Here is an 11709-nt window from a genome sequence, read left to right as displayed (position 1 = left end):
TCAGCCTTCACCTGGTCTTACCGTAACTGGGTTTAATTTTAAACACACTGTTTTTAGCTCCCCCTTGGTGAATCCTTGTTCACCGCTTTCCAATTATAAAGCAAAGAAACCAGCACAAACAGGTTTTCTTAGGTTTAAAGAGAAAAGTTAAAATTTATTAAACTTAAACTCTAATTCGGTTGACGCCTACAGATACAGGACGCGCCCACGCTAGCATGCATACGTGATACACACATGCAAATAGAGACAGAAAAGAGCAGAAGAAAAAATAAAGTGAAAAGCTTGAAGCAATATCTGAAGAGTTTTTGTTATGGTTCTTCGAGCTCACTGTAGAGTCCTTGATTGTAGGTAGATCTTGCTTTTCATTGGGGCCCAGTATTCTTCTTAAACCTTGTTCGCTGTAGGAAACTTTTCTCTCTTGGGCTTCATGTGTCTTCAGTGGATTCAGAGGCTTGTGAGAAGGAGATGGGAGCAGACAGGAGAGATCTTCTCAGTTCAGGAGAAAAAAGTCTTTCTGAGTTCAAACTGTTTGTACAATTCAGAAAAACCCAGGTTGCCAAGCAGGTTAGTCATGTGACTAACTGGTCTGACCACGTCTTGGATTGTATCACCTTAGCAGTCTCTGGAATGCTCCTCTTACGCACAACCTGGTGGTCAAGGTCCATTGTGGGTTGAATGTGTCAGGGAATGGTCTTTTGTCCTTCCAGGCATCATCTGTTAATACGCAAATGTCTTTTCCAGCTACGTCTAACCTGTTTAACAAGTCCTTTCTTCATTCCAGTAACAGTTTAAAATCATGACAAAATTAATGTGTCTCATTCTTGGCAGGTGGGGGCCTAGCATGACAGTGTGAAAAGCCCTACTTTATCATGGTGAGATGAGAATGAATGACACCCAGACTCCATTGTCTAACAATGGCCTCACCATCGAAAACCATTTATAAAGACAATGGAAAGAGAAACTATGGTTACATGACAGAAATTAGGTTTCTGATAAGGATCTTTAATAAAGGTATATTCCAGGCAGACATAGGAGATCCATCTGTTCTATTGAAGAGAAAGGACCCTGCCTAAGATTACCAGCTTTGAACTACACATAGACAGTGACTGGAGTTTGGCCTTGAACATCCTATTTGAGAAATTATATCAAGACTTTGCCATTGACCATTGGCTGGAATATAACAAAAGCAGTCTGCAACAGCGCATCCGTCGTTCTGAAGCTCCAAAGTCTTTCTTCAGTGAACAAGGGAAAAGACTACAGGCCTGCACTGTTTCAAGTCTTCACCCCAGGGAAAAGCAAGTTTTACAGACAACTCTTTAAAAGTCATCAAACCTAGCACATGTTATAAGAACTAGGAGCAGGAGTAGGCAATTCAGCCCCTCGAGCCTGCCCCGCCATTCAATACGATCATGGCTGATCTAACCTTGGCCTCAACTCCACTTTCCTGCCTGTTCTCCATAACCCTTCAACCCATTTTTAATTAAAAATCTGTCTATCTCCTCAAATTTTCTCAATGTCATGGCATTCACTGCACTCTGGGATAGTGAATTCCACAGACTTACGACCCTTTGAGAGAAGTAATTTCTCATCTCAGTTTTAAATCTGCTACCCCTTATCCTAAAACTACGATCTCTCGTTCTGGATTGCCCCACAAGAGGAAACATCCTCTCTACGTCTACTTTGTCAATCCCCTTAATCATCTTACATACCTCAATTAGATCTCCTCTCAGTTTTCTAAACTCTAGAGAGTAAAGGCCTAAACTGCTCAATCTCTCTTCATAAAACAAGATTATCTTTATAATCTCTATCTTTTCTTGCGTGTGTATGTGTATGTGTCTGAATGTGAGGGTGGGTGTTTTGCATATATTTTGGATGTTGTATAATAAACATTTATCTTTTTTTAAACTTATGAGAAAACCTGTCATTTGTCTGTTCTTGATAATTAAAGTACTCGGATAAAAAAAACATTTATTTTAAAGGCACACTGTCTCTGGTCAGTTGAGAGGTGGAAAAAAAGGGAACCATCCCTATCATCTCTCACCTGTCTGTAACACTATTTACTGGCCTTTGGCTGTATTTGACTCCAGGTCTCAGCCCAAGTACTCCTGAGGGCTGCGGCTGGCCACAATTAGCCACCACCACTCTCCTCCCACTCTTTTCCCCTTCTCTGCTGTCCACATCCCCACTCCCACCCCCACTGCCCTCTCCGTCTTCCCCATCACCCACCTTCCAGCCAGCACTTACCTCAGATCACTGCCAGTGAGACAGCTGGTCCAAAATTCATGCCTACGGCCCCACAGTCAGTTTGCCCAGATTATTTTGATGAGGACCAAGGTTGGCCCAACATTCTATTTGCCTTTTTCATTATTTTGTGTTTCTGTACACTAGCTTTTAGCGATTAAAAAAAAAACTTAAATACCCTTTGTTCCTCCACAGCTCCTGGTCGCTCACCATTTGGAACATATTTCAATTTGTCTTTCTTGGATCCAGAGTGGATGACCTCACATTCCCCCACATTGAACTCCATCTGTGGAATTTTGATCACTTACCTAATCTGTCCATGCCCTTTTGTAACTTCCTGCTCCCATCTATACACTGATCAAAAAATTCAGAAACCCACTGAGTGAGGCACGCAGCATTTCTGGCGCAGCACCCCATGCTGGGAAGGACACTTGCGCGGATGTGTCTTGTGTGTGCCAGAAACTTCCCAGCTGGTCAGATTCTGACATCAAACAGCCGGCTGATTTGATGTATATTCCAAACTTGGACTGCGCAGGTCCACTGAATGCATTTGGTTGTCACTCACCAAAGAACATGGGATCTGCTGCAAGACAGATCCCCCACTAGCATTAAAGCACCAGCTATCCAACTTGCAGGGTTTTAAAAAAAAATTCCTTCATGGGATGTGAGCATCGCTGGCAAGGCCAGCATTTGTTGCCCATCCCTAACTGTCCTTGAAAATGTGGTGGTGAGCTGCCTTCTTGAACCGCTGCAATCCATGTAGTGAAGGTACAGTAACAGACTTGTTAGGAAAGGGTTCCAAGTTTTTGACTCAGCGACAGTGAAGGAATGCCAGTGTAGTTCCAAGTCAGGATGGTGTGTGGCTTGCAGGGGAACTTGCAGGTGGTGGGATGGTGGTGTTCCCATGCGTCTGTTGCCCTTGTCCTTCTAGTAATTGGGGTCACAGGTTTGGAAGGTGCTGCTGAAGGAGCCTTGGTGAGTTTTACAGTGTACGTTATAGATGGAACACATTGCTGCTACTGTACACCAATTGTGGAGGGAGCGAATGTTTAAGGTGGTGGATGGGGTGCTGATCGAGCGAGCTGCTTTGTCCTGTATGGTGTTGAGCTTCTTGAGTGTTGTTGGGGTTGCACTTATCCAGGCAAGTGCAGAGTATTCCATTACACTCCTGACTTGTGCCTTGTCCAGATCTTGCTACATGTGAGCATGCACTGCTTCAGTATCTGAGAAGTTGTGAATGCTACTAAACACTGCGCAATCATCAGCGAATATCCCCACTTCTGACGTTATGATGGAGGGAAAGTCATTGATGAAGCAACTAAATATGGTTGGGCCTAAGACGCTACCCTGAGGAACTCCTGCAGCCATGTCCTGGGGCTGAGATGATTGGCGTTCAACAACCACAGCCATCTTCCTTTGTGCTAGCTATGACTCCAACCAGTGGTAAGGTGATTTAGTCTAACTTATGCTATTGCAAACTTTGTCAAAGTACAGAATTGTTTTTGGAGGTGTGGCAGTGAGTTGCTGGATTTGGCAGTGAGTGTTCCTGCGTCCTCACAGGGAGGGCAGACGATTTGACAACCTGTTCACACAAAGGCTGCAATAGGCGTTGGGCTGCAAATGTAGTGCCTCCGGGGCTTCAACAACAGGGAGATGGAGCAGAGGCTGCGGAGAGGAGGAAGAAGGTGAGGAGTCAGAGGAAAGCCATTCAGGAAATTTTCACTCCAGATGGGTTGCTTGTGAGCACCTACTCAAACTCTCGTTCCCTTTAGATGGCATTCACCACCATTACTCCACTATAGCCCACCTCCTCAGTCATCTGCAATATCACATCCCAGTGTCTTTAGCCAGAATTCTACAATAAAAGCCACCAATGAAAGCTTTACCATGACATCTTTATCAAATAACACATCCAATGATACAAGCAAACGTGAACTATTCACCCTTGTACATTCTCTTAGTGCCTGTCTTACAGGTGCTGTTGCCCATCCTAGTGCTCCTATGCATTGCTTCCCAGCACCTGCAGTATTGTTGGTAGAAGACTACTATCACTCGTGAGGGGGGACTACAGATGGTCTCACAGGATTCCCTCATGCCGCTCTGGGCCTTCAGGACCCAGGTTCATACTACACCAGCTTGGCATGGGCGACAACAGTCTGTACTGGCTGGCTGAGAAACTATAGCAAGGTGTTACGGCCAGGTGAGGAGGGGGTCTCAGACTCCCCTCTCGCCCTTCCTCTTATTTGACCACAATAGGGTTTATTTTTTTAAACAGTGGTTGTGCATACCACCTCAGTGAGTGTTTTACCTTTTTCCTTTTATGTGATAGTGAAGGAACCAATCGGACAGATTTTCTTGAGTTTAAGCAAGAAAGAGGTAAGTTTATTATACTTAACACTCTAACCAGATTTAAAAATATTTAAAAATACTAAAAGTATGCCTCACATTCACACATACATTCACACAAGAATCACACGCACACAAATAGATTAGATTTGGTGACTGGCTTAAAGTCCAGAATAAATGGAATTTAAATACAGTCTGTAAATCCAGTAGTCCTGGGCTGAAGCTGTATTCTTGAAGTCCTCACTGGTCAAAGTGTATTTTGGCTGGCTTGTTTTGCTCTTGGTTTTCCTGGAGGCAGAATCTGTAGTTGGTTCTCTTCCCCTCGTTGCTGGCTGTAGCAGTCTGTAGGCTTGGAGGATCCCCCAGTCGCAGACAATTTTCACTTGATGTTTTCTGGGAAGAGAGAGGGAGACAGGGGGGGCAGCAGCCTTCTGTGCTGTCGTACACCCAGTTACTGCCTGCCTGTGTAATAAAAAAATGTTTCTTCAGAGATGAACAGGTGGTCACATGGCTCTTCTCAATCCCCCTTTGTTTCTAATGAGGTTTTTATGGAATTTTCTAATGAAATTCAAGGTTCTACATGCCTGAGGATGTCCATTCATACTTGGAGGGGGTTGGCTCTTTCAAAGTCAATGGATGGGAATGGCCTTTACGGCCATGCTAATGAAACCATTCTAGGTAATTCAATCACAGAGCAAGCCATTGTCCTGGCTGGGCTTCTTGTTAGATTTTTTGTCTCCAGTTCAATCTCTTGGTATTTCAGATATAAATGGCAATGGTCATCTTGGCTGCTAGTTTTAAAAAAGTTACTTGTAGGGTTTTTTTTCTATTATAAGTCTAAGATAAGTTTCCAACTGATGAAATTAATATGTCCATATTCCCCATTTGGCATATAGGGTTTTCCTGACAAAGGGCCCTGGTGGAGTGGTAGGAGCATTAATGCTGTCACCCTAAGAGAGCAGCAGATTTGTGCTCCGTGGTGCCGCTGCCTCTCCCACGAGGAGGCACCTCAGCAAACCTAGTAATCTTGCTGGAGCACAGATTGTTGGAATGTTGCAAGAACCTGAATGCCCTTTGAGCATTGAGATCTGCAACCATGATAGCAGCAGTCTGAGCCTGAATGGCAGTAAGCATGGATCTCATGACCTCCATCTGAGTTTCCACTGCAGCACTGAGATATTGGGTCTCTTCTACAGTGGAAGCTGAAACATTAGCCACTAGATACATCACAGCTGGGTGCCCTAGTGCTGTCATGGAGTTGGCCACCACTTCCACAGTGGAAAGGGTAGACTTCAAACTCTATGCGATGCCCTCTGCCAAGTTAGGGACAGACACCTCCATGTTCCTTGATAGCGACACGAGGCTGTCTGGCACACCTGCAAATGCACCAAGCATCTTGGTGTGCATGCTCATCAGTGTTCTCCCGCATGCCAGCTCATCGAAGTTCTCATCCAAGTTCCATGCAGCAGAACTCGTCTACGACATCACCCTCCGGTGAGTTGCACATGAACTATCCTTTCCCACTGGCCTGGCTTCAGCCACTCATGTTAGGTAATTCACCACGTGCAGACTCTGACTCTATATTAGCTTCCTAAGGTATGCAAAGTGCCAGTATTTGAGCTGTTGACTGCAAGTGACCGGCCTCTTCATCAGTGCTGTGCTGTGGTTTGGAAAGCAAGAGGTCCAAGGTCACACCGGGCTGAATTTTACTAGCCCCTCGACGTCGGGGGTCATGGTTGGGGGGCCCATAAAATAGTTACAAGAGCGGCCCACAATGACCGCCAACGCAGACAAGGCCCTGCCGCATTTTACCAGCGGCAGCGAGGCCTCGGTGTGGCCTCCCCTGCCGCTCGTCAGCAGGGCCTTCATTTATCGATTAAAATGAATGGAAATAAATTTAAATCCACTTACCTTGTCCCTGCGGCCATCCCACACCAATATTACGGCCGCCCTGCGCCTTTGGAACTCCGGAGTTCCAAGGTGTGACACTGGTGGGGAGAGGGAACAGTGAAATCTTTCCTTCGGGATGGGTGTAGGAGCAGGGGAAACTGCTTTGGTTGTGGGGATGGTGGGAAGGGGTTGAGGATCAAATGTTCTGAAGGTAGTTGTTTGTTGTTTGGAAAATTGGTTTTCGGGGGTAGAGGTAATTTTATTTATTGAGGACTCATTGGAGGGGGTTAGGAGAGGTGATGCAAAGTTTGAATAAAATTTTATTTCAAAGATTTGTGCGGCAGGACCTTTTAAACATTTAAATTTACATGAAGGGCTTGTAGCCCTTTAAAAATGGCGCCTGCGTGGTGGCGCCAGATGCCATTTCCGGAGCAGCCGCCCCCTCTACGTCATTGGGGGCAGCCGCTCTGCCCCCTCCATTTAAATGAGCCCCCGCACTCCGCAACCGTGCATCTGCGTCAGTGGACCGCCGGGATGAGAGCCCACCATCTCCAGCTTGCACATCATGTCATACATCAAGATGAAGGTGAGCTGCAAGTTGAGAAGGGGCATAACGCAGGAATATACCATCATTCTTAATATTCTCAGCAACACCGGATGCCATAGACTCTGTTACTGCTGACCCAGTGATGTGGAGAAACATCTCCTCTATAGGGCTTAGGAACTACAGGCATCTTTGTCCCTGATTGGTTCTACTCTGCTCCTTGCGGTTATGGTCACCTTGTCTTGCAAGAGACAGGAAAGAATGTAATTAATTGTGTTGCACTGTGTTTTGGTGATGTGCCTGTCATAGCTGAATAGCTGGAGGTATGCCGAGGCAGCAGGAGCTGGGTGTGAGACTAACATATTGGCTTGTGTGTGAGGGCGAGTTGGAGTATCTGGATGTTAGGCCTGAGTCCTGACTATTAGGGACTGGTGATGCGAGTGATGGGGTTATGGGGAATTCTACAGCATGACAGGTTGGTGGTGTGGTGAATAGAAGATGTCCTTTGAAGATGTATTCACTGACCTTGACCATCTCTGCGAGATTATTAAACTTATGGCATTGCTGCCTGGTCCTCAAGGTCCGATTCCAGGAATTAACCTCCCTGGCTCCCTGCTCCCACTCCCTTCTGAGGGCTTACCTTGAGGGCCTCCTGGTCACCCACATGACCTCTCTCCTCCTGTCAACTTTGGCCCTATGTACAGATATTGACAGACTGAGAGATTATTTGAAAAGAACTCTTTAGTTCTACACATCCAGTTGGTGTGTCTGCACCGAGGTTGTTGCTAGGGAAGAATCTAATGAGCACGTTGATGGTGAGGGCCTTGCCGATAGTGGTGCTGTTGAAGGTCAGGGAGGTGGCTGGGATTTTGTTTGTTTGAGATGATGGTTACCTGGTACTTATGTGGTATAAACGTTACTTGCCATTTGTCAGCCCAAGCCTGGATGTTATCTAGCACCTACAGTAGGCTGGCATGGCATGGTAACAGATGTCTCAGTCAGGATAGTGACAATAAGGCTACATCCTTAAAGCCATGACTGCAATAGGTTGAGAGGTGAATGAAGAGGAAAATAAAACTGGCAAAGAGAAAATATGAGAATAGAATGGCATTAACATAAAAGGCAACCCCAAATTTTATATGTAAATAGTAAAGGGAAGTACTTAAACCCTTAAATCAAATTGCCCCTAAATTCTAATAAACCTTTTCAAATGACAATAATGGTGTGCAGTCTGATAATGATACTTGCAGTACGCTTGTGCTCAGCACCTTTCTGGATCTGATAGTATTTTTAAATCTCTTGGCCGGTTGCCGGTGGAGCTCGCGCCTCCTGGCAGTATTGTGACGCGGGAGGAGGAGTCACCGATGATGATGATGAGGCGAAGGTGAAACCGCGGACAGTTATTGTCCTCTTCCTGCTCTTAAGCCGGCATCATGTGGCTCGCCATGGCTGTATTGTCGGCGCTGCCGTTCGCCTTTTTCGATTTCTGGTATTTCTTGCGTGGGGTCATGGTATTCCTGGTCACTTCATTCGAGGCTCCTGTGAAGGATTTCCTGAAGGAGCAAACGGTTCGCGGTAAGGAGGAAAGGAGAGCTGCGCCGGCTCATTGCACCAGGGCGGCGGAAGCTCGAGCTCAGCTTCGCCCTCATTGATTTGGAATCGCCGGAAACCCACTATCACAGGGCCGGCAGCGGAGGATTTTCACTGCTTTTCTTATCTATGTAAAATAACGCGCTTTTCCCGCCAGCCTTACCGAGGCCTATTAGCTGATAGCCTTTAATCTAACGAGGTTGTGGTCACTGTGAACCCATTTGAAGGGCAACAGTAATGGTGGTATTAGCAACCCACAATACGGTGCGGCTGAAACCGGCCTATCTTTGGCAATTACAGCTGGAGGCAGATTTTCCCAAAGGAAATTGGCCAAAAAGCAGGACATAATCAAATTTCTCCTGAGAAAAACATGGTTCCAATGTTGGTGTGTTGCCATTACACAACAGCATATTATCATTCTCTGAAATTATTTGATAAATGGAGAGGTGTCTATTTTATATAACATAATGGCCCAGATTTTGCAGTCAGCAGCAGAGGAAGGGCACTCGCCGCTCATCTCAAATAAAGCAGCCCACAAGGATCTAGTGAACTCTGTAGCATGGTTTCCACCTTTCCTGATGGCAGTTTAAATCTGGCATCAAATCATGAAGATGTCTTGATGTGCAACAGCAATGATGCCAACAAGCAGGTAAGCAAACATTGAAGTATTCACACACATCAAACCAGAAGTTAAAAACACTTAAGATCCTTCACTTTTAATAACTGTTAGATAGCAAAATACATGGGTATAATTGAATTCAGATAGAAGCTAAAATAAAGATAAATTTTGAAAAAGATAAACTATATTTTTTAAAAGTATGTGGAACTTGTGGAGAAATGACATTCCACAAATATAAAATTAGCTTTTCAGGGCTAGTGAGGGTGGTTAGCAGTAATTTGAAGTTAGTACGCTATTAAAAAATCCAGTTACATCTCTTCAAGTTTATAATTTTTTCAAGGGTTTTTATGGCAAGACTTAACAGCATAAGAGTAGAAGTTCTTGTCAATTCATAAGATTTCTCATTGATTGCATTCTGCAGGTGTCTCAACAGCACACACTCTGGGGAAATGTAGAAATACTGACAGCAACTTCTGAATTGCAGATGTGTGAACTCCAGAAGTTTTTGCCAGTGAACCGACGCTTCGGATAGTGTGCTGTTGTAGTCCCCGCAGACTGCAATCAATTAGAAATGATTGAACTGACAAGAATTTCCACATTTACGCATTAGTCTCAATCTAAAAACTTCTGGAAAACGTTACATCTTGTTGAATGAGGTGTAACTGAATTTTTAAAGGCGTTCTAAGTTCATAATTACTGCTGAACAACCTCTGTGGCCCTGAAAAGCTAATTTTATATTTCTGGAATTTCAAGTTTCTCCATTGATATTTCCTCATTTTTAATATTTTTTTCTAAGTTTGATATTTCAGCTTCTACCTTAATCCCATGTGTATGTACTAATTTTTATTTTGCTCTCAGTAAAATACTATTAAAAAGTGAAGGATAAGCTGTGCTTTTAACTTCCTGACTTGCTGTCAATGTGATTGGCTGTTTATGCTGCTTGATGATATCGCTGTTGCTGGAGGGCCCCTTGACCCCAGGCCAGATTCAAATTAAACAGCGCAGTGGTTAGCACCGCAGCCTCATAGCTCCAAGGACCCGGGTTCAATTCTAGGTACTGACTCTGCGGAGTTTGCAAGTTCTCCCTGTGACAGCATGGGTTTTCGCCGGGTGCTCCGGTTTCCTCCCACCGCCAAAGACTTGCAGGTGATAGGTAAATTGGCCATTGTAAATTGCCCCTAGTGTAGGTAGGTGGTAGGAAATATGGGATTACTGTAGGGTTAGTATAAATGGGTGGTTCTTGGTCGGCACAGACTCGGTGGGCCGAAGGGCCTGTTTCAGTGCTGTATCTCTAAATAAAATAAAATAAAATGTCTGGAAAGGTGAAATCCACACCACAGAACTGGCTGGATATTTGTGGGCAATTTTCTTCCAGGACAGCAGCAGGTACTGTTGTTTTGCTGACCACAAAATGGGTGCAATATACACAACCAACAAATTCAGTGAGAATCACCTGGCCTCCTGCTGATCGTTGTATTTAGAGATAATTAAGTCAAAGAACAAAGAACAGTACAGCACAGGAACAGGCCATTCGGCCCTCCAAGCCTGCGCCGATCTTGATGCCTGCCTAAATTAACACCTTCTGCAATTCCGGGGCCCATATCCCTCTATTCCCTTCCTATTCATATATTTGTCAAGATGTCTCTTAAATGTCGCTATCGTATCTGCTTCCACCACCTCCCCTGGCAGCAAGTTCCAGGCACTCACCACCCTCTGTGTAACAAACTTGCCTCGCACATCCCCTCTAAACTTTGCCCCTCGCACCTTAAACCTATGTCCCCTAGTAACTGACTCTTCCACCCTGGGAAAAAGCTTCTGACTATCCACTCTGTCCATGCCGCTCATAACTTTGTAAACCTCTATCATGTCGCCCCTCCACCTCCATCGCTCCAGTGAAAACAATCAGAGTTTTTCCAACCTCTCCTCATAGCTAATGCCCTCCAGACCAGGCAACATCCTGGTAAACCTCCTCTGTACCCTCTCCAAAGCCTCCACGTCCTTCTGGTAGTGTGGCGACCAGAATTGCATGCAATATTCTAAGTGTGGCCTAACTAAAGTTCTGTACAGCTGTAACATGACTTGCCAATTTTTATACTCTATGCCCCGACCGATGAAGGCAAGCATGCTGTATGCCTTCTTGACTACCTTATCCACCTGCGTTGCCACTTTCAGTGACCTGTGGACCTGTACGCCCAGATCTCTCTGCCTGTCAATACTCCTAAGTGTTCTGCCATTTACTGTATACCTCCCACCTGCATTAGACCTTCCAAAATGCATTACCTCACATTTGTCCGGATTAAACTCCAGTTTTAATATTAAAGCATATGGATAAACAGTGGACTGTAGGAATACATTGGAGAATGTTTAAGAGGAAAACAATAATATCTCAGTATTAATACTTCACCTTATAAGGTGTGGATTCTGCTGACCGCTCAGGTTAATCTTTAAATAGAGATCCTGACATGAAAGACTTCTCAAC

At 44.9% G+C, this 11709-nt stretch overlaps 1 protein-coding gene across 1 annotated transcript in view; it reads left to right on the top strand.

Moving 5' to 3' along the window:
* Positions 1–8373: 8373 nt before the first annotated feature.
* Positions 8374–11709, top strand: part of LOC137370970 (protein THEM6-like) — a 36707-nt gene continuing 33371 nt past the window's right edge. Inside the window, exon 1 of the mRNA XM_068032862.1 lies at positions 8374–8596. Within this exon, the coding sequence (XP_067888963.1) occupies positions 8455–8596 (142 nt within the window). The 5' untranslated portion in view covers positions 8374–8454. The remainder of the gene's footprint in view (positions 8597–11709) is intronic.

Source organism: Heterodontus francisci, chromosome 6 (assembly GCF_036365525.1).
Source record: "Heterodontus francisci isolate sHetFra1 chromosome 6, sHetFra1.hap1, whole genome shotgun sequence".
Lineage (NCBI taxonomy): Eukaryota > Metazoa > Chordata > Chondrichthyes > Heterodontiformes > Heterodontidae > Heterodontus > Heterodontus francisci.
Note: the sequence above shows the minus strand (reverse complement) of the source record. Positions and strands in the feature narration are given on the sequence as shown.